The sequence below is a fragment of the Nicotiana tomentosiformis genome, chromosome 6, assembly GCF_000390325.3.
Source record: "Nicotiana tomentosiformis chromosome 6, ASM39032v3, whole genome shotgun sequence".
Lineage (NCBI taxonomy): Eukaryota > Viridiplantae > Streptophyta > Magnoliopsida > Solanales > Solanaceae > Nicotiana > Nicotiana tomentosiformis.
Window position 1 is genome coordinate 118,475,044 of NC_090817.1, and position 23,406 is coordinate 118,498,449.

The 23,406-nt window shown below is 35.7% G+C and overlaps 1 protein-coding gene across 3 annotated transcripts; it reads left to right on the forward strand.

The window, feature by feature from the left end:
* Positions 1-4,541: 4,541 nt before the first annotated feature.
* LOC104087323 (sister chromatid cohesion protein PDS5 homolog C-like) lies at positions 4,542-17,074 on the forward strand. Of its 3 annotated transcripts, XM_070177732.1 has the most exons (17): positions 4,586-4,920; positions 6,321-6,524; positions 6,600-6,781; positions 8,036-8,162; positions 8,258-8,455; positions 9,583-9,633; positions 9,726-9,773; positions 10,261-11,088; positions 11,227-11,337; positions 11,539-11,652; positions 13,181-13,294; positions 13,919-13,992; positions 14,325-14,376; positions 14,464-14,550; positions 14,627-14,661; positions 15,989-16,060; positions 16,152-17,074. In XM_070177732.1, exons 1-17 carry the CDS (start codon positions 4,819-4,821, stop codon positions 16,669-16,671), a joined length of 2,919 nt encoding a protein of 972 aa, XP_070033833.1. In that variant the 5' UTR covers positions 4,586-4,818; the 3' UTR covers positions 16,672-17,074. The 3 variants fall into 3 exon arrangements, with proteins under 3 accessions (XP_070033834.1, XP_070033833.1, XP_070033835.1); XM_070177733.1 differs by lacking the exon at positions 9,726-9,773 and having other exon boundaries at positions 4,542-4,920; XM_070177734.1 differs by lacking the exon at positions 13,181-13,294.
* The last annotated feature ends 6,332 nt before the right edge of the window (positions 17,075-23,406 follow it).

A 23,406-nucleotide genomic window follows, 5' to 3' on the forward strand; every position in this document is an offset into this window, starting at 1 on the left:
ATATTGTGAGTGTTAATGCACGAAGGGTGATACCGTGCCATATTGTGAGTGTTAATGCACGAAGGGTGATGTCGTGCCATATTGTGAGTGCTAATGCACGAAGGGTGATGTCGTGCCATATTGTGAGTGTTAATGCACGAAGGGTGATGCAGTGCCATGATATGAGAGTTAATGCACGAAGGGTGATGCCGTGCCATTTTTATTAATTTTATGGTGAGATTGAGAGTAAAAGCACGAACGGTGATGCCGTGCATTTTTTCTTATTGTATTCACTGCTCTTGTTGATTCATGGTATATTGACTACTCCGATGATCATTCTGTTGTAGTTTTTTTATCTTGTATTCCCCTCAGCATTTTTCGCTCCTGACATTTCATGTTTAGTCCTTCATTTCTGTTATTTGTATATACACTGTTGAATTGTACATGTTGATTTGTAGGTGCCTTGCCTTAGCCTAGTCACTACTTCGTCGAGGTTAGGCTCGACACTTACCAGTACATAAAGTTAGTTGTACTAATACTGCACTCTGCACTTTCTGTGCAGATTTTGATACCGGCTCTGGTTGATCGAGATTTTGCTGTTGGTCCGTTGTCCGGAGACTCAAGGTAGATCTGTCGGCGTCCACAGACCTTGAAGTCCCCGTCTATCATTTTTGTTCTATTGTTTCTTTTATTCAAACAGTTGTATTTCTTTTAGACTATTACTTGTAGTAAATTCTAGAATGCTCGTGAATTGTGACTCCAGATCCGGATGGTAGTAATTAACACAGTTTTACGATATTCCGCACATATTATTTTTTATTTGAGTTAATTATTGTTATTTACTAAATCAAAATAAGGAAATGGTTTAATAATTTTCTAATGTTGGCTTACCTGGCAAGTGAAATGTTAGGCGTCATCACGGTCCCGTCGGTGGAAAATTTCGGATCGTGACATTTAATTCGGAATTTGGAAGTGATCGGGTTGAAATCGGAGCAATTGATTCCTTAGTTTGGCTTTAAAAGGGGCAAGTTTGACTTCGGTCAATATTTTGAGAAAACGACCCCGGAATCGGGATTTTAAGGTTCCAACAGGTTCGTATTATGATTTTGGTCTATCTTTCATACCTTTAGATTTTTCTATTATTTATCTGTCGCGTAGCTGCGTTATGTCAAGCATGCACTCATAATTAGTTTCTGTATTGAATATAACTTTTGTATCTACTTTTTTGGTAGTGCACTTATTAGTCGATCTTTCACGAAAATAACATTAATTTAACACTTTAATAATATCCAAACTCTACCAGGAAGTTACATGTCATGGCTCACACACATGTATGGATATTCCTACAAAGTACTATCGTTGAGTTTCTCTTCATTACTCCCTCTAGTTCACACTAAGCGATTATTTTATATTTTTATTTTAGTCCAAAATAAGTGTCCATTTACATATCAAGAAGGAATTAATTTTATTTTTTTAAAATTTGCCCTTGTGTCAAAGTAACAATCAACTGAGGTTAATTTAGTGAATACATCTTTTTTCTCTAGGAGTTCGTATTTCCTTAATGATTGTGCCAAATATAAAATGGTCACTTATTGTGGACCGGAAGAAGCAACAATTTTCTAGAGGAGGCAGTGTCGCTTCAATATCATTTAAATCCACCTGGCAAAAAAGTAGAAAATACAATTGCATGATTTTTTAAAAGTATGCAATGTATAAAAACTATTTTTGTAAGTTTGAAAAGAATGAAGCTAAAAAATGCTTTTATTGAGGATTGAAGTTTGCCGCCCAAGAGTAGCCTTCAATATTATTTTTTATAATACTATGATATATAAAGAAGCAAAAGATGTGTATTCATATCCAAATTATGTGCAGCTAATATTTATTTTCCCTTCGAGATAAGGAGATTGAGAAGTTGATCCCTTTGCCACTTGCAATCTTTTTGTAGCTTATGCTTTAAAGTTTGTTATTTTTAGCATATATATATATATATGTTTTTTTTTTATTTTAAAGTTATTTCTGGTTGAAAAATTAAGTTTGGAAATGAGAAAATATAATTTCCTTTTATTTAAGAGAGAGTTACTTTATTCATAAAGTATTAAACACTAAACAATCAATATTTGATACGTGATTATCGTATTAACTTTTATAATGCAATTATATATGTACAGTCCAACTAACTTTATTTTGCTAAATTGACAAATGAAAGCAATCACAATTATGAATCGGCCAAAGATTACATGTACATGCAACTATCATTTATATACATTAATTATTTTTTATTTCAGTAACTGTTAATATATCAAAATTGACAATTGCTTCTTTGCAGATGTACACCATGAATAGCTTGACATTTGGCAATCATCTAAATATTCTACGAAAGACATATGTCAGTTTTATTTATGCACAACCACTATAAAATGCTACTTTTATTATAGCTTGCTGATATGTGCTAGGTTGTAAAAAGAAAGAGGCTACAGTTTCTTAAACTATAACGTGATTGAAGTACATAAAAATACTACAAAAGGGACATTTCTTTTCCCCTAAAGTCCAATCACTTTCATTAAATCTGTAAATGAAGATGTTCTTTCACATTTATCTGAAAGCAACTTCCAGTAGGTTTATGCTTTACGATGATAATAAATATCATACGAAAATGAAATTATAAAATATATCATAAACACGTGCAACTATAAAATATTTGTACTAATTAACATGAGATACACGTGCAACATACTTGTCCAAATACTAGTACCAAAATATGTGCAAAGATAGACCTCCTCATTTACCCAAATTAAAAGATTAGTTCGATTAAGGTAACCTATGCGATAAAATGCTCTTTATGAAACTCAAAGTTAAAGCCTAATGAGTGCCTTGAGTTACTTATGTTAATACACTAGTAAGATAATCTCCCCTTCATAGAAAAATTGTATTTAAATCGCTTTTGTGGTTATCTTAAATTCTAAACATGCATTAAATACCATATACTACACAGCTAATCAATTGATGTTATAACTTTAGATTCCATACTCTATTATGCTAGATCATTCTTTCTCCGAACAAATTTAAATTCATTTTGTCTGAAATTCACTTAAATATGTATCGATTCATTAATTATATTGATCGTACATACCCTACATATAGAGTTAATTTAGGATTTACTCAAAAACTTGTTAGATTATATACTACGATGATCAACTCTTTTTCGGAGATTTTATGCATTTAGACAACTTTTGTTTGTAGTTGTATCAGATTCATATAATTTTAAAGGTTTATAAAATCATTATGTTTATTTTGAGTAGATTTTACTTGATACTCAAATTTAAAGATCTAAAATAGCACATCATCTACTTTTGAATAAGACAAAATAAACGATCAAAATGAACTGGATACTATTGGAAAGGTCAAAGGTAGCCAACTATTAGTATGAATTATAACAACTCACAATTAAAAGAAGATTATCAAATAATGTTGTATAATTAAAGAATTATTTCAACCTAATCATTCATTTTTTTAGATGTAAGTAATGGCTCTAATTCATCTACACCTTCTAGTTAACATTTCTTATAATTTTATAAACTAAAATCATTTGAAATTATGTCCATATCATATGAACTACATATTTCACGACATTTTATTTTTAATTATCTTATCAACTATCGATAAACTTTCATTAATTTGACCATGGTATATAAGGATAACACGAAAAAAAAAAAAATACCTTACGCACAATAAATAATCTATTGAACGATATTTTATTTTTATTTTCACTCACGTTTGTCAAGAAATTATTTCATGTTTCATATAACAAACCAACTAACCTTTTTATAGTAGTTCCTAGTGTTAAGATTGTTCCACACATATATATTTTTTTGATAAGATAATATTGTTATACAAATTTTATGGAGTATATGTATTCTTCAAATTTTCTAAATTAAAAATTTAACATGTAAGTTCTTAATTTCTTTTTCTTTTTTTTTGTTTGAAATAAAACCTTCACATTTTTAAAGCGTTAAACCAGAAAGGAACTAAAATATTTAATGAAATAAATCTGGAAAATAATACATTATACAAATAATAAATAAGTGTCCTTTCTCACATTGTAGTAAAATTATAAAAGAATAAATTGATAAGCCTTTATCGTAAGTTCTAGATGATAAATTTAACATGTTTCCTAAGTTAATTTAACATAAGCTAGTGTATTATTCGAGTGCTTCGGATATTACGAACTCTTTGCCAACTAGTGCAACAGAGCCGTTTTATGAATCAAACGTAGACTGTTAAATCAAATGAGTTAAAATAATTTAATTTAGTAAAATTCATAAATACTTAGGAGTAATATTTAGTGGAAAGATAACAATAACCTAACCATAAATAAAAGTAAACACAAGGCACTTGCCATTTCAAAAAAGGGAAATAAAGAAACAAAATGCCACGCTTCTCAAACTTGATTGGCGGACTCGATATTCCAAATTAAAGCAAATCCAATAACCCCCGATAATTCCGACCCCAATCTCTCAGCGGGATTCTCCCCTACTTTTATTTTCCAACAACGAAAGCCCTCCATAAATTCAACGCTTTAAATTTACACCATTTATCTCCCCAAAACAAAAACAAAAACAAAAAAATAAAAAGAGCCCTGTTCTTTATTTTCTACTCAAAAAATTTCACTCATTTCTTTAGGGTTTCACAAGATCCTTTTCCTCTTCTCTTTGTGCAATACGCGGAGCAATTGATTTTGTTTCTTTCTGATAAACGCTATTTCTAGGGTTTGATGGTGTGAAGAGTTATTGTAATTTTAAATCTATATAGATTTTTCTAGGAGATCTTGAAGAAAAAACGATGTCGGCTTCAGATAAAGAGCTAGAAGAACAACTTGCGGAAGCTGGGAATAAGCTTCTTCAGCCTCCTTCTTCACTTGACGAACTCATCATCTTGCTTGACGTAAGCCCTTTTTTTTTATTTTTTTTATTCGCTTCTGTAGAGTTATTGCATTTTAAATTTCTTACATGGTGTCTTTTTTGCCTATTTGGTATATCTTAATATGCTGCCGTTGATGGTATTTTCTTTGAATGTTCTATTTAGGATATAACTTTAGTATCTTGAAAGTATTCTGGTTCTTGCTCTATAATATCCAGCACTTGAACACTGTTATCAACTTTTCTTTTTTGATTGGTAAAGTAACTGTTATCAACATGCACACAAGGGAGTAACCTAGTTGCCAATGAAGTGGGAGGAGAACCATGGGGTCGAAGGTTCAAATCCTAGCTGAGGCAAAACACATTAGGTGCTTTCTTCCTCTATCCAAGACTTGGTGGACAAAGTTACTCAGTACTTGTGCCAATGCCTGGCCACCACCGGCATTGCAAAATTGAGAAGCCTTAATGAACTAGGCCACCTTTTTGTGGGGTGACGTTCCCTAGTGAAATTTTTTATACATGGATTTGTGTTTTAACAATTTCATAAATCCATTTAGAGTAACTCTGGACGGTGCATCTTCATGTGCCCGGTTACTGAGTGATAAACAGTGGCAATTATTTCAAATTTTGGAACCATGGGTTTCCTGTGGAACACCCACCCTTGATAGCTTGCTGATGAGGATTGCATGTTCTGTTGATACAAATGGGAGCTATTAAGGACATGCCAAACTATGTCCTTTAGATTTTTATTTAAAAGATTTGGTTTGTGAGTTTTTATGCTGCCATAATTCTCTTAGGAAAATGCGTAAAACCTTTACCTGTGCGACTAAAAATGGTGCTAACTAATCGTCATCACTTCATGAATGTGTGTGTCTGTATGAACCTTTGAGAGTGCTCTAATACAAAATCTCAGGGGAAGAGAATCAAGTTGTCCTGTATTTCTTTCTCTCCTTCTTTAGGTGAGTCATTGAATTTTAGCTAGAGAGGTTACTTTTAAAACTTTTCTGGAAGTCATCCCCCATAGTAGTATGGTAAGGTTATGTGGAGAACTGGAGATTAAGAAATGCCAGAGTTTCTGAAAGCAAAAAGGAGAATGTAGTTAATCGTAAGTACAAGTGTATATTTTTGTTTAATTTTTGGTGTAACAAGATTCACAGCAAATGTTTTAGAGCCGGAGGCTTTTGTTTACTTTGTAGGTTCTTTACACTTATTGATTTTTTTTTTTGGATGTACTCTTTCCCAGCATTAAGGATATTTCTTACATTGCCTGCCAAAAAAGGTTATGTAGAACTTGTTCTCTTCGAAAAGCACCAAGAAAATCTTATTATTGCTCATCTTCATCAATTTCTGTGAGAACTACTTTCGGTAATTCTGGTTACTGTGCTTGGCTAATCTTAATATACTTTTGGTTTTTTCTGCTTTAAGCAAGTAGAATCTTCCCTGTCAAAGGTGGACCAATCACCGGCTAAATCAATGCATGATGCACTTTCTCCATTGATGAAGGCATTAGTTGCAACTGACCTCCTGAGGCATTCTGATCTTGATGTGAAGGTCGCAGTTGCTTCTTGTATAAGTGAGATAACTAGGATTACTGCACCGGATGCTCCATATGATGATGAGAAAATGAAGGTATGTGAAGTTTGCTTTCTCATAGTTCTTTCTTATATATCAGCCCTCCAATAACATTCCACTTGGTTGATACAGGATGTCTTTCAATTAATTGTATCATCCTTTGAGAATTTACATGACCAGTCCAGCAGATCATATAATAAGAGGGTGTTGATCCTTGAGACAGTGGCCAAGGTCAGGTCATGTGTTGTCATGTTGGATCTAGAATGTGATAAGCTCATTACTGAGATGTTTCAGCACTTCCTTAAAGCTATAAGGTATTGCCATATATCTTAATAGTTCAACAGTAATTTTGTTTCTGTAATGTTTGGTTATTTGATACCAGCGAATGTTCTCGGATTTATATTTTTTTGAGAATATGTCTGAAGTTATAATCGCCCACATTCCATCAAAGTGTGTGATTTTAGATTTATGGGATTGTGAGCTTCTCATGTTTGTTTACACTTTTAAGTGGAGCTTCTAGTTAAGAAATCTTCTTTCCAAAAACGTCGGCATGGTTATGGGGTTAATATTTGAAATTATGACCCCTCATGTGGTATTGTCTTCTATTTTTATCTTTTTGGACTTCTTGCAAGTTGCATCATCATTTGGGTGCCTATACTGGGGTGTCTGTGGGATTAGTGTGATTGTTAGAGAGCAGGAATGAGGAAATCTATTGGTTACTTATTTTGAATATCATTATCTAATTTGATCAACTTTTAGGAGTGACATTGAAAATGGTTTTCCCTAGTTGTTAAAGATATTTTATTTCTTTAGCCGAGGGTCTATCGGAAATAGTCTCTTTGCCCTTCCAAGGTAGGGGTAAGTCTACGTACATCCTACCCTCCCCAGACCCCACTTGTGGGATTACACTGGGTTGTTGTTGTTGTTAAAGATATTTTATTGATATGTGACATGACATAATCCCATAGTTGTTTGGAGATATTTAGCTGGTGATTGGCCAGCAAAAATTTCAGAAGCTTTGCAAAAAAAAAAAAAATTGGGTTAAAACTTTGGTAGTTTTCTTTTTGAAATGGAAAATCTTCTGGAACAGTGGAAAGAACAATTAGTTTTTCTTTCTTCCTGATAACATTAAAAAGCTTATCAATGACTTGTTCAGAAAATACTCCAAGCATGCTCTTGATAACTATTTATAAAAGTAGCAAGATGGTAGGTTTTACATCTAAGATGGTATTTAGATGCATGGGTTGTCTATCAACAGTGTACATCTAATCTCTGGAACATTACCCTTCTGTCAGTACACTCAACTGTGCTCCATGTTAAAGCTCAGAGTAGTTTTCTTTTGGAATGGTTGTACACATGTAATGAATTACTTGCTGCAATGGTATAACTGGATAATGTCGTTTAAACTTATCAAATAAATGGATAATGTTGATTATGCAATCTTGTGGCCTCTGTTTTCTCCCCCATGTGTTTCTTATTTTTTTGTATGCTAATTCCTTTTGAATATGTTTAAGCTTAGTAGTGAGCTCAACTGAATAGACTGTTCATTCATTGCCTTCCACTTTCAGAGAGGATCACCCAGAAAATATCTTCTCATCCATGGCAACTATCATGACTCTTGTGCTGGAAGAAAGTGAAGAGGTACCCCTTGAGTTGCTCACCCCTCTATTGGCTAGTGTTAAAAAGGACAATGAGGTATGTTGTGGTTGAAGAGATGATATCTTTTATGTTATTCCTCTTGAGTTCTCTGTAGTCTTGCGACAATGCTAAATTTAATAAGTTTCTTTCAGGAGGTGACACCAATTGCTAAAAGGTTGGGGGAAAAAGTATTTGCAAACTGTGCAGAGAAGCTTAAACCTTATTTGGCGCAAGCAGTAGAATCATTGCAAATCTCTTTGGATGGGTACAATAAAATTGTTACTTCAGTGTGTGAAGGGACTCTTCCAGCTGTTGATCATATCAATGACAGTGTTCCAAAGGAACAATTGGTTAGTCAACTTTTATTTCTAAATTATTCTGTGCCTGAACTTTTGCTGCTGAACTATTGCTGTATAGATTAACATGGAGTCTAACTTCACCTTTACATTTTCCCACATAATCTAGGGAGTCTAAGACAATAATCTTTCTCGTGTTTAAGTTGTGGGTTTAGTTAATATCTGCTGGCCTGGTAGTGGTGATGTCTTGTTGATGTTCACAGAGTTAAAAGGTCCCTTTCCTATTCCTGTTGAAAACCTGATATGCATTCGTTGTTCCTCAAGGCTTAGATATGATAAGAGCCTGCAAGTTTCAGTTTCTTTTTCAAACAGTACACACTTGTTTTTGCTCCCTTGCTCTAATTTGACAAAGTATTTAATTTTGTAATTGAATTAGAGGTGTAAAATGGCTCCACCAATTATAAGAGGGAGCAAAAAAGTGCCTTGAAGGAGAGTTTCTGTCTGTAATGTATTTGCCCAGTGAGATTATAGAGCAAATACATTGTCCTTTCTTTAAAAACATTTTTAGCATGTATAAATCATAGCAATAAAAAAGATTACTCTTTTTTTTACATGATCTATGCATGTGTGGAGAGTAACTATTGTTGGAAAGTATAGCTCTCTTGATGTATCTTTAACTAGTTAATTCTAAATGCAAATTTTCATCTGTCAGTGCTTGTGTCTATTGACTGACGCGGTAACTGCTGAAATTCTGCTGTTTCATTGGGAAGATATCTATCTATTTCGCCTTGAGAGGGATAGTTACTTATGCATGGCTCTTGGAAAGAGTCAAGGCTGCAAATCATGTTTCACTCTTCTCTTTCAGTAATATTGAAAATGTAATCAATTCACTTGTACGGTGATAGTACATTTGGTGCTATATCTACTTTAAATTATATCTGTTTGTCTAAAAGAAAATCAACTTCCTTGTTCTTTCCATGTCGACCTGTCACATATCAGGAATTGAATTCATTATTTTCTTTTTTCTTTTTCCGATGTTGATTCTGATCTACTATTGTTGCAAATTTTTTGCCTGAGTAACTGCTTGAAGGTCTGCTTTCTATAACTGCTAACAATGTAAGTACCATTATGCCACCTCCTGGAGTTTTGATATTGATGATCTGTATTGATGTGTTTTCAAGGCTGCTGAGGGCAAGTTGGCTGATCTTCCAGAGGCTGCTCCGGCAACTCAGGTGTGAGACTTTGAATAACTTTGTTAAATATTTTTTTTCCAAAATTCTTGTCATAAATTTATTGTATATTGCCTCTGAATCATATAATTTAGGGTGATGGGAGCAAAGTGGCTACAGCATCTTCAGATGAGGCAGGCCAGGCATGTGGTTTGGATATTATCTAGGTGTTTGGACACATTAATATTTGCAAATAATGAAATATCAATTGCAAATGAATGCGTCTTTTGCAATTTTGTCCATTATTTCACCTTTACTTAAAATAGAGAGTTTGAAGTTGAAAATCCTGTTTGAGGAGTATTTCAAGTGAAATAATGGTTCACTCACAAAACTTCTACTCTTTTCCCAAGAGAAATTCATGTCCAAACACAGTGAACAACTCCAAATACTCTTTTTCAACTTCAACTTCAAATACATATTTTTTCACCTTCAACCAAATGTTGTCCTAATGGGTCCTTAGTTTTTTTGTGTTGGTAAATCAGTGAATATGACCCTTTTGAGTCAGTAATGTCTTTAATATTTGTAATGGATGGTGTGGGATTGAACATGTTAGCACCATAATATTCTTATGACATCGTTGACTGGCTGTTATTACAAGGTATTTATTTGGTAACTTTCTTGTCTGATCAGATGGCTGAGAGCGTAAGAGAAGAAGCACGTTCAGAAGATATTGACCCCACCGTGAATAGATCTCCCAAATCAATCACAAGTAATGGCGTTAGTCAGGAGACTGTGGGATCGGCTGCTGAAGCAGAACTCTTAGCAAATGCTGGAGACCATGATGAGGTGGATCTGCAAGATGCTGCTAAGACACCTTCCAAATCTGAGTCTGATGATTTAAGGGCTGGAAAGTCTACAAATTCAGAATCCAAGTCAGAACAAACTGCTAAGAAAAGAGGAAGAAGGACAAACTCTTCAAACTCAGCAGAATCTTCTCACCAAGCTCCTGATGATAGTGAAAAAGAAGCTGAGAAGCTTCCAGATCATCAGAATAATCAAAACAAAAATGACCAAAGTTCAGCTTCTGAAGATCCAGCGGTTGAGCAGTCTAACTCTTTGGAGAAGCCGGAAACTACTCTTCAGCACTCTGCACCCAAAGAATCTGAGGGGGAAGCTGTTAATGTTGCTCCTTCGTCCACTGTTCTGAGCCTTCCTGATGAGAGTGCACCGAAGAAAGGTGGTCGGCGAAAAGAGGACAGCTTAAATCAAGAGTGTGTGTCTGAGAAGGAATCTGAAGCTACAAGTGACTTAGAGGTTAAACAGGTGAGGCGTTCTTTGAAGAAAGCTCCTTCGGAGCCTTCTCATAAGGAGAATGAAGGTGGATCGACCAGCGATGGGGAGGCGAAAAAGCAGAAGAAATCGGGTAAGAAGATTGATACCAAGAATAAGAATCAGGTTGGTCCATCTGTGAGAAATAAAGAAGATAGCAAAAAGCGTGGACGTGGAAAAGCTAGTCCGGTAAAAAAACTCCCTCAATCCTCTATTTAATATGATGTTGTAGTAATTTATCTTCTCTTTATGTAACTTTATTTCTCTGTTGGATTTATCAATATCTCTTCATGTCCGTCTTATAAGTTGTCAATTTTAACTGTGCAGGAGACAGCGCCTCCACAAGAGTCACCTGATGACTCTGCTAAACATGAAGGCCGTGAAGAGGATATTCCCAGGACGAGTGCAAAGAAAAAGCCTTCTTCAGGCAAGGACAGGGTAAGCATTTTACATTTTTGTTTTCTTGTTATTATGAACATTTATATCTAGATAATAATGTTACATGCCATGCTCTATTTTACAAATATGGATTTTGTCCTGTTTGTGCAGTTCTTACAACCGAGCCTGTTAGACTTTATTTCTGCGTTAGACTTGCCATGACCCTCCATGCCTGTCTCATGTTATCGTATTGTTTTGCAGGAGATAGTACCTTCGCCAGAGTCTCCGGATAACTCTGCTAAGCATGAAAGTAATGAAGAGGAAACACCCAGGACAAGTGCAAAGAGAAAGCAGCGTTCTTCAGGCAAGGACAAGGTAAGCATTTTAAATCATTGTTCATGTTGTTTAATCCTTTCTTATTTTCTGGGTTTCTATCATACTAATATTTTGTTTAATCCACTGGTGCGCACTTTTCCTTCTCCCCTTCTATTGTTTTCTGCCCCACTTCTGCAACTTAATCCTTTCTATATTTGCGGTAATTGTTTTGCTACTTTTTTTCTTTTCTTTTTCCCCTCTACACTGCTCGATGTTTTCTTTGCTTGACCTAAGGTATTGCCTTCTCCTCCAAACTAGCAGGAGTGAAAAGCCATGTCCAGCTACTGGGGTTGCACATTTCTCCCTGCTATATTTTGTAGCTATTCTTGAGCCATAAGTTAGCTTCTAGATGGTGAAGGAATTATACCAGCAAATGTAACAATTAAAGTTAATAAAGTGCTTATTTAGTACAGTTGTGTTTGACAGTCCAATGCTGATACTTAACTTGCTATCACAATGATCCCAAAATTCTGCCCTGTCCTTAACTAGCTGAAATTAAAACTGGATATGCAGGAAGGAAGGATTCACAGATCCTCTCTGTCCTTAACTAGCTGGAACTGTAACGAGATACAAACTCCGGTTTAGGTCTCAGTGCTACAGGTCTGGGGACAGAAGTAGAGATTCAGCTCAGTAAAATCTGTTGTTCGAGAAGACAACAACAATAACAACAACAACAAAAAAACCAGTGAATTCCTTCTATTGTTGTTCGAGAAGGAACTCTAGAAATTAGTTTCATGAAGAGATTCACTTATTGCAATATTTATTTACTACATGAGTGATAAAGCATACTAAAACTTGTGGTGGTTTGTCTTACTTTTGCAAGAATCTAGATCTTTCCGTGTGAAACATCACTAATCTATTGGATACATGGCAATTGAGGGTTCTGATGTTGAAGTTGTAGAAGTGAAGGTTGACTTTGCTATACTTAGCCGCTTTGTCTTAGGAATAGTAGTTCTGAATAGGATTAAACGTTTCTCTTATAGGTGATGTCTCATCATTTGTTCTCCTTATTGTGTAGGCGATCTTTTAGCACATCAGTCAAATGACATGGAAGGGTCCATTTTGTTCTTTTAGGAGTTAAATAGATAGCAATCTATCAGTATATCGGTACAGCTTTATTCTCTCCAGAACTACAGCTCGCCTTTTTTTAAACCCCAGCTCACTGGGTGATGTAACTTCCATATTTCATCAACCTCAGGCCTAAATGATCTTCTTCTGTTTCTTCAACATTTTTCTGATTTTTTTTCTGTTTATATATGTTGAGAACTGTGTTCAGGATACAACAGCTATTTTTGAGCTGTTTGTTTTTGTCACGCTTCAATTGTTTTGGGTCATGTCATTCATGCTTTTGTTTACTCATGCAGTTGTGCTATATGGTAGTCTGTCTGTATCTTCCAAGTCCATTAGCATGAGAGCTGGGGTTTACAAATATGGATTTTGTCCTGTGTTTGTGCAGTTATTACAACCGAGCCTGTTAGACTTGCCATGACCCTCCATGCCTGTCTCATGTTATCATTTTGTTGTGCAGGGAATAGTACCTTCCCCAGAGTCTCCTGATAACTCTGCTAAACATGAAAGTAATGAAGAGGAAACACCCAGGACAAGTGCAAAGAGAAAGCAGCATTCTTCAGGCAAAGACAAGGTAAGCATTTTAAATCGTTGTTCATGTTGTTTAATCCTTTCTTATTCTGTGTGTTTCTATCATATTAATGCTCTGTGCTATTCTTGTTCTATTTTGCAAATGTAAATTGTGTCTTTATGCTGCAATTCTTCCAACCGATCTTTGTTATAAAAGTCGATAGTTGTTAGCAAGTAGTATAGACTTACCATTTGTTGCCACCTGATAAGTGCTTGTATACACACACGCATTTTACTTGTTCTTTAAAATAGCTGTTTGTTCCAAAACCTAACATTTGTGTTAGGAACCAACAAAAGCCAAATGCTAATGTCACCTTAATCTTGCTGAATACGTACTTCATTTTTTTGCTCTTATGTTTCCCCTTTCGTCAGGGGACTACTGCCTTTCTTTCTCCAACTGTCCCTCTTCTGTGTTACTGACATTTGTTGGCACTCATTGCTGATTGCTTGTTTTCAATTGAATTCACTTAGGATGACGGTTATCGTAAGTCATGTTTTATCTTGACAAACTGCTTTATTCTAGATTAAATTCATTTAGCTTCTACAATACTCCTGTGTGATTAACAAGTTGTTTGCCCGGGAGATTAATACCTAACCACACTGCCACTGTACTGCTTCTACTTGTCAGGTAAGCAAGACTGTGCAACGTGGTGAGAGCATGGTTGGTAAAAAAATCAAAGTTTGGTGGCCATTGGATGAAGAGTAAGTGTTTATCTTACTTTATTATGCTGCTGCCTGACATATTTTTCCTGTCCAGCATGTTTTCCCCCTCATTATTGACCCTGAGTTTGGAATTACTATCGTATTGAGTTCGCTGAAATTGCTGAGTAATTTCTCCAGTTCTATTTTATCTTGAATCTTTTTATCTGCATTAGTATATGTTACATCTTAGAAATGATATTCCCATTTCTGCGTCAATATGGGGTGCTAACCATTGTTATGCCATTGGTCTGCGTCTTGGGAAATGAGGATGCATGTGTTGGGATACCTCAAGATATGTATTAGAATTTATGCTGATATTCCTTTGTTGTCAGATTTTATGAAGGTGTTGTTGAGAAGTTTGATTCTGCCAAAAAGAAGTACAGAGTGAGTGCAGTTTGTTTTCTGCTTCGTAAAATTGAATTGTTTCATTTGCACTAAGCCTTCTATATTTGAATGATAATTTCTTATCAGGTTGTCTACACCGATGGAGATGTAGAAAACATAAATCTCACAGAGGAACGCTGGAAGTTAGTAGAAGATGATCCAATGTCAGAAGGGGTTAGTTACTGGCTGTAATTTGCATTTGCTATGATTTTGTTTCTCTTTGATACATTTGTATGCGCTCTGTTGACAGGAACAAATAGCAAGTGTTGATGCAGCTTCCGAAAGGTAAGCATAGCCGTTTATCACCTTATTCTTATTTCTTATTTAGTTTTCAAGGCATTTATTCACACCTGAATCTATAATTACTTACCAGGGTAGAGCTAGGAGCATCCTAATTGTCCACCTTTCTGGAACCCTTCTGCATTTTCTATCTAAGATTGTCCTTCAACTGTCTCTTTACCACTATAACTACGTACAAATACATCTTAACTGAAGAAAACAATAAAAGATTCTCAATGCTTTTTTATTATTTTATATTTCTGTGAACCTTTGTTGCTAAAAAGTTTAGAGATCTTTGGCCAAGTCTATCACTTCAACTTTTGCTGACTCATGATGTGTTTCTTAATCAAGTTGTTTGATTAGTATGGAATACAAAGCTAGCTTACAATCCAATTTTGCTGTATTCTATATGATGAGAAGTGATAAGAGTTTGTCTACAGGAGGGATGACTACCTTTTCTTTCGAAACCTTTTAGTTGCTTGGTTGATTTCGAAACCTTTTAGTTGCTTGGTTGACCAACTTGGAAATCTGTTAAAGGTTGTTGATTTCAAGTCTTATTGAGCACATGGTTAGCTAGTTTTAAATTGTTTTATTTTAACTTGTGTCTATATGGTTTGGCTTTGTTGGCCTGGTTTATGCAAGTTCTTGATTTCCTTCTTCTATTTGCAGCTGTTATGCTTTTTTAGTAACTGAAAAAAGTGGTAGGTATGATGATAGGGGGCTGGTTGTGATTTTTCTCCATGGAATTTCTTCTTTTTACTGTAGGATGAGCAAAGTGAGACCGTACTCATTTTGATGTCTGTACTCATTGCGTTGTATTTGTGAATGATTATGTTTTGGGAAATGTCATATTCATTCTTTCGTCTGCTTCCTTCCCTGATTCTCTGGCCTTCATTGATCTTGCTACACGGATGGGGCGATATGAGAAGCTGAATGTATGACTTATGCTTAAAAAGAAATTGAAACCTAAATAATTAAATGATAATTAGCTTTTTTCCTTCTCAATCACTATATATTACAAAAATATTTTTTTTAATGTTTCCACCTGGTGTTCTTTACCCGTTTTGGGACCCGACTAACCCGGATTCGTGGCGGGAAGTCCCACTTTGGGAGGTAAAGTGTTCCCTACCAAAGGAAACTCCGTACTTAGGGCTCGAGCATGAGATCTCATGGCTAAGGATAGGAAAGTATTTACCTCATGGCTAAGGATAGGGAAATATTTACCCCCCCTCCACACTTTTGGTGTTAATCTTCTATAAAAATGATCTTTTCTTCATATTCTAGCAGTACGACAATTCTTTGTGTTTCTTTGACTCTGCTTTCGCTATGCCAGGCAGAAGAAGAAAAAACCTAGAAATGCTGAATCATCAGCGAAGCATGAAAGAGTGGAGGCTTCACCTAAAAGGTTGTATGCTCTCCTTAACCGTGTGCTTGTGTGATGTATTAACATTTTGTTGGGAAGCCTAACGGTTTCAGTGGTGGGACTCTTTCTGCAGCAAGTCAAAAGACACAGCAACAAAATCTGGACAGAAATCCAAGGATGATGGTAAGCTTAAGCACAACTTAAAAGATGGCACCTCAAAATCTGGCGGGAGAACTGACGGTACAACCAGCAGTAAATCTAGGGCCCGATCTAAAAAAAGCAGTGGCAAATCTGTTGATGATACTGAAAAGCCATCTGCTCGGTCTAAAGATGTTAGCAGTAGTACTCCCAAATCCAAGTCCAAGCAAGATACCCCGTCAACGACTGCCAACAAGTCCAAGCAAGAAACAGTTACAGCTGCCGTCAAGGCCAAAAATAAAACCCCTCAAAGTGGCGGCAAGCCCAGTGCCAATGGCATGGAGAAGCTAAAATCTAGTTCGTCAAAGGTTAAGGGAAGTGGGAATGAGAAGGAAAAAGCAACTAATTTGGCAAAAACCCCTGATAGCAGCTCTAAGGGAAAATTCTCTAGTGCGTCTAAGGAACGAGAAAGTGAGCCAAAGAGTGGAAAGAAGCGTGGGAGAGGAAAGAGCTGATTAGTTGATGCACATCTGTAATAGTGGAGCTTCTCTGTTAGTGCCTATGCTACATTCTTGGACCTGTTACAGCTCACCGAAGAGACTATAGAGCCCAAGTATGACTTGTATGCTATTTGCTGTCTGGCACACAATCTGGAGTCACAGCTTGCAAATGTGTCTTAGGTTCTTAGTTATGTTGGTACTAGGTTTCTGCGTAGTCTGTCAGTAAAGCATATTGGTAGCTGTAATTGGTTAGTTTTTATCATTTTGGTTGCTAGTTGTATTCACCCCTGTTATTTTTAACCCTGTAGCTTAGGAATTAGATACCCTGTTGGTGAGAAGTTTATGGATGTGTAAGCTGGATGATAAATTACTACTTTTTGTCCTTGCAGCTGGTAATCCAAATCGGGCTTTAATATGACTGTAAGTTGTTACATAAACTTATCTGTTAATACTGGGTTTGATTGCTGGATTTGGAGGTGGCAAATTAGATAAATTGGGCCTTAGGCAGGACAGCCTATTATGGGGATTGGGCTGTCCATGCGATCTTCTGTTCTTCCTTTTATGTATTTTTTGTCCTTGTCAGAATTGTGATTTTGGGTTGTCTTTTTGATGCTTGAGGGGCGTCAATTCTCATAACACGTCTGTACTATTTGCCAGAAGGTATATCTTTCCCAGTCTAAAGAGTTGATATATTGGTTTAAGTCTACTCGCACTTCCTCACTCCACGTATGTCTCTTGCACTCTCAAAGCTACAAAATACTTGGTTCTACCAATGTTGGTGGAATCCCTATTTAGCTCTGTCAATGTTGGAGGAATTCCTGTGTCTGTGTATGTGTACCCGTTTTAGAATGTGATCAAGTTGAGCTCGTGAAGATAAATTCACTGGGAGTTGTAATATTTGCAGAAGGATTTTTACCAAGTGCTATACAGGGTCGGTCAAAGTACGAAAGTGAGGGATATGTTGCTAAAAGACTTATAGGTGTTGGAGATGCAATTATCTCCGAGTTCCTCTACTTAGTTTCCTCTTAAGTTCTTAGTGGTACTACAGTCAACCCTCTCTATAACAGTCTCGTTTGTTTCAATATTTTTTTTGACTTTTATAGTAAATGATTATTATACACCTTTAATATCTTTTGAAGTAAGTTAATACATTATTAATAAATTCATAACTTAAAAGTATAAAAATTTAAACTATAAGGCAGGTGATTTAAAGCTACGTAAGAAAATAATTTTTTTCAAGATTGATAATTTTTTTTAGTAATTGTAGCTTATTTTGTAGATTTCATTCTTTTAGTAGCGATATAACGCTTAAATTGGCGAAGATTCGTATCCAAATTTTCAGCAAAAAGGTATCCAATAGCTTTTCCTTGATGACAATCTAAGAGCTTAACATTTAAATTTTCTATCTAAATATTTTTTGGAATTGGTCCAATAGAAAAGACATGTACAATTTTTCAAATCTTATGCAAGAAAGAAATTTTGTTTAATAGAAAAGATTGTGTGCATATTTTTAGAATTATTATTAGTAATATTAAAGATTCTATATGGATGTTATAGAGGAGTAATGTATGAATGTTTTGGTCTAATCTCCCTTCATTTTCTGTTTTATTTTTTGGTTTCCTAAAAATATAAAACCAGCTTCTTATGGTGGCTATGTTTGTAATCGCTTGTTATATTTAAAAAACTACTATTTTTGCAAATTAAATTCAATATTCCTTGACCCGTGTAGAGGGAAATGTGCTCTTAAACCGAGAAAGATCGTCTCTGAAACCTGACAGTTGTAGTTGCTTCATTCAAATAGTAGAAGCAATCAGTAAAATTCATGAAAATCCTTGAATGCAGAAAATGTCGAGAAGTGTTCACGAGCTATAATGCGCTAAACACTTTCTAGTTCAGCAAAAAATTACGTATAATCCACAAAAGGAGAAACTAGGAAAGGGCCTGTAAACTACCATGGTGAACATACACTAGACTACAAATGCTTGAGCAATCACACCACAAAGAGAGCTCTAGCAGATTGTAAGTGAAATACAGGTATCACCAATATGAGTTGCTCCGAGGGGCGGCTAAACTATAAGGCAACTAAAGCAATGGCTTGGGTCCAAACTTTTTGGGGCACTTTTTTTTTTTAAAGTTGTATGTTATATATTGACCCAAATTCTTGTTACACATAAGTTACCATCTAAGTTACCACCTTACCTATGGATCAAATACATAAGCTAACACCTTACCTATGGACCAAATCCCCGTTACATATTTTTTGCGGACGAAAATAACTTTAAACTCAACCTTTTCACGGTGTGTCTAATACACACTACTTTTATATTTAAGCATCTCAGAAAAAGTGAGGCATGTCATGCACTAATAATATAGTGCCACGTGTCATTAGTTTTAAAATAAAATAAATTAATATAAAATTATAAATATAGCCCTTAAATTTTCTCCTTCCATCTCTTTCTCTTCTCCACCAAATTTTCATTGACACCGACCACCATAAAAACATCCACAATTATTACCTTCCGATTACAAAGCAAAATCAGGAACGCAAGTACATTAGTCACGACTTTGTGAGTCCAGATTCAAATCTAACATAAGAAATATGATGCAAAACTCAAAACTCCATTAAAATTGGTATGGCGAGATCCATGGCTGCTCGATTCACTTCGATAGAGTCAGTCAAATCTTGGCTTCTTTTGGCTCATCTCCGATATCCCTCAACCACCAAATTAATATCCTACCACATTAATTTTGTGTTCCTAAGTTGTTACTACTAAATTAAGATTCAAACCCAAATCTATAAAATTCTCTTATATAGATTTCTTTTAACTTTCTTAATCAATTTCTTCCAAAGCCTTTATATATTATTGTTATTCTTAAAATTATGGACAGAAAAGATGGGGAAAAGAGGTAGGGAAGAAGACGAAAATGGGGAAAGGGGGAAAGGTCAGCAACGAACACACAGGGGAGGGGTTCTGGGGAAGAAGAACAGGGAGGCGGTGAGTTAAAAGTAAAGGGAAACAAAATATTTTTTAAAAAAGCAAAAATTAAAATTTTGACATGTGTCCTTTAAGTAAGGAACGGGACAAAAATTCTTCCGTTTAACGCGCTTACAATTTTTGTTAAACACGCGCCTTGCCACATAACAAGAGTAGTATGTATTATACACACTCTGAAATGTTAAGTGTGTAAAGTTATTTTCGTCCGCAAAAAGTGTGTAACATGGATTTGGTTCATAGGTAAGGTGATAACTTATGTATTTTGCAATATATATTATAAAAATAAAAATAAAATCGTGCATATATTGTTGGAAGCGAAATGTTTGGAAGAAAGTAACTTTTTACCTTTTATGTGGGGATTGTTGGTGTTTAATTTCTTGCCTAATTATATCCTACCACCTAACATGGACGCACATGACTATTCCTATATTTTTGTCTTTTTCATTGTCTCTTTTCACTTATTCTTACTTTCTTCTTATTAACTTGTAATGACTCGACCAGTCGTTTTGAGTATCAGAGCCCCGTTTCCCCCTTTACTACTCAATTTGGGCTTTACAATTGTTGTGTGACTTGCCGGGGTAATTGGTTCGGGTTCGGTGAGGTTTTGGAATGAATTGGAATACTTAGTTCCTAGGTTTAAAACTTAAGCTAGAAAAGTTGACCGGCTATTGACTTATATATAAACGACCTCAGAATTTAATTTTGAGGATTCCAATAGCTCCGTGTGGTGATTTTGGACTTAGGAGCGTATCCGAAAAATTATTTGGAGGTCCGTAGTGGAATTAAGCTTGAAATGCCGAAAGTTTGACTGAGGGGTTAACTTTTTGATATCGAAATCGGAATCCGATTCTGGAAATTGGAATAGCTTCATTATGTCATTTATGACTTGTGTGCAAAATTTTAGGTCAATCAGACTTGATTCGATAGGTTTCGGCATCGAATGTAGAAGTTGAAAATTTCATAAGACTAAAGTTTCAAGTGAGTTCGCACAAGACCTAACTTCAAATGAGAATAACTCTCGTGATATGAAGTGTTATATGATTTATTACCTATTAAACGAAAGATCTTTGAGTCTAATTTCTAACTCTTCAAACCGTTCGTCATTTGGACATTCCTACAAGAAGTTATGAGCAAATTACCAAAAGCTGGAAAATGCGATTATGCGGCAAATTGTGCGACCGCAAATCAATTATGCAAGCCGCAAAACAGGTTTGCGACCCGCAAAATGGTCACCGATATGCACAGCACACACCACTTCTGGGCATCAGTTTTGCGATCCATTGTGCGACCCGCATACCTATTTGGCGGTGCATTGTGCGATCGCATACCTATTTTCGGAGGGGTAATTTTTTTATTTTCATAATCCGACCCCATTTTGATAAATAGGCTTTGGAGCTTATTTTGGGATAATTATCTGATAATTTTAGAGAGAAGTGAGAGTGTTCTAGAGAGAGGAAGTAGATGAAGTGTCTTGTTCATCAAATTCTTGTCCAAGACTTGAAATCCAACAAGAAATCCCTCAAGTTCTTCATCAAAGAGGTAAGGTTCTAACCCCTAATCTTCAATTTCGAGTTTGGGTAATGATGGGTGATTAAGAGTATGATTCTTGGGTGTAAGAGTATTATTTATACGTATCAATAAGGTTTATGGAAAGAGTGTTGAGTTCAAATGGGTAAATGGGTTGAAAATGGTAGAAATCTTCAAAAACTTCAGTTGAAAATTTGAAAGGTCGAGTTGATGTCAGAATTTGGTGAAATTTGTATGGTTGGACTCGTGGTTAGATGGGAGTTAATATTCTGTAACTTTTATCGGGTTCCGAGACATGGGCCCCATGGGCGAATTTTGGGCCGTAATTTCGGATTTTGTAGAAAATATTAGTATTTTGATATGGAATTAATTCCTATAAATTTTATGGATTGAATCAAATTAATTGTGACTAGATTCGAGCCGTTCGAAAGTTGATACGCGCAGAAAGGGATTTCTGGAGCATTGTTTAGCTTGCTCGACATTGGATTTGGCTTGTTCGAGGTAAGTAACAGTTTTAAATCTGGTCCTGAGGGTATGAAACCCCAGAATTTTTTGTCATGTGATTATTTTGGAGGTGACGCACATGCTAGGTGACGGGCGTGTGGGCGTGCACCGAGAGAATTGTGACTTGGTCCGTCCCGGAAAAACTTAAAAGCTGAATAACTTGTTGATAGTTATGTGCTCTCTATGTGTTGTGGAAACTTGACTATAAGTCATGCTAGAAACCATGTTTAAGCTATATGTTGGTATTGTTGGGACCAACAGAGGTCGTGTACATGTGAATTATCTGCTTAAATTATTATTTTGTACTCAGTCACAACTTACTTGATTATTTTATCTCAGTCTCTATTGTTCATTATTGATGTATCATATCATTGTTGTTTGGGCTGATTTTTATGATTGTGGAGAGCTCCGGAGACTGGAGAGCTTAATGACCGAGTGAGGCCGAGGGCCTGATTGTGAGTTATTATATTATAGCACGTGAGTTGGTCGTGCAGCACGTGAGTTATCCGTGCGAATTCTTATATTATATTATAGCATGTGAGTTGGCCGTGCAGCACGTGAGTTGGCCGTGCGGATCCTTATATTATACTATAGCACATGAGTTGGCCGTGCGGATCCAGATATTTATATTATGGCACGTGAGTTATCCGTGTAGAACATGAGTTGTCCGTGCAGATTATAGCGCTTGGGCTGTAGGAGCCCCTCCAGAGTCTGTACACCCCCAGTGAGCGCGGGTACCCATTGAGAGTGAGTGATGAGGGCTGGGAGCCCAGTGAGTGATTGTTGTCCTGAGAGGTTGTACTTGATTTCCATTTGTTGTTGCACTTAGTTGTTATCTATCATTGTTGTGAAATCTCTGAAAGATTTTTATATACGGATTACATGAACAAGAACTGTATAAAAATTGATTTGACATTAAATTGCCAGATTTGATAGCAGGTCTATTATTTGCTGGAATTACTGGAAATGAACCATAACTGTGTAGCTCGTTACTATCTTCAGTTCTTTATTTATTATTGTTACTTGCTGAGTTGATTGTACTCATACTACACCCTGCACTTCGTGTGCAGATCCAGGTGTTCCCGGATATAGCGAGTGTTGATTCTTTCACACAGCTGATTTTCCGGAGATTCTAAGGTAGCTGCCGTATTTCGCAGACCTTGCCTCTCCTTCCATATCTCCTTATTTACTGTATTTGGTCTCAAACTGTTACAGACCGTATTTTTTAGACTTGTATTCATAATTAGATGCTCATGTACTCAGTGACACCAGGTTTTGGGAGTGTTTGTATCGGAAATTATGAGGCCTTTTAGTAAACTCAAATTATTATGTTTTTCAAACTTAAAGGAAATTGGGGGTTATTGATGTTATCGGCTTGCCTAGTTTCGAGATAGGCGCCATCACGACAGGTCAGATTTTGGGTCGTGACATAACTATTCCTATATCCCATTCCAGATAACTTACCATTGTGTGCTCACAAAATATCAAAGTTTGCTTTTGGGTATTTTTTTAAAAATTTTAAGCATTGCAACAAGACAAAAGCAATCGTTATTTTGAAGCAGTGCAATACTATTTCGATACCGTTATTTCAACTTATCAAATTCTTGAGCCAGGTTTTATTATTCTAACTTTATATTATATATTTTCATTGAAAATTTGTCATTGTTGATATTCTTACTTCCTACGTATATATTCTTGTTTTAGTTATTATTAGATTTTATTC

Excerpts from the sequence above, each read along its gene's own strand:
- LOC104087323 (XM_070177732.1), top strand. The coding sequence starts at position 4,819 with ATGTCGGCTTCAGATAAAGAGCTAGAAGAACAACTTGCGGAAGCTGGG. Across the intron at positions 14,377-14,463 it reads CTGCCAAAAAGAAGTACAGA|GTTGTCTACACCGATGGAGA; the intron begins GTGAGTGCAGTT and ends ATTTCTTATCAG. Across the intron at positions 14,551-14,626 it reads ATGATCCAATGTCAGAAGGG|GAACAAATAGCAAGTGTTGA; the intron begins GTTAGTTACTGG and ends CTCTGTTGACAG.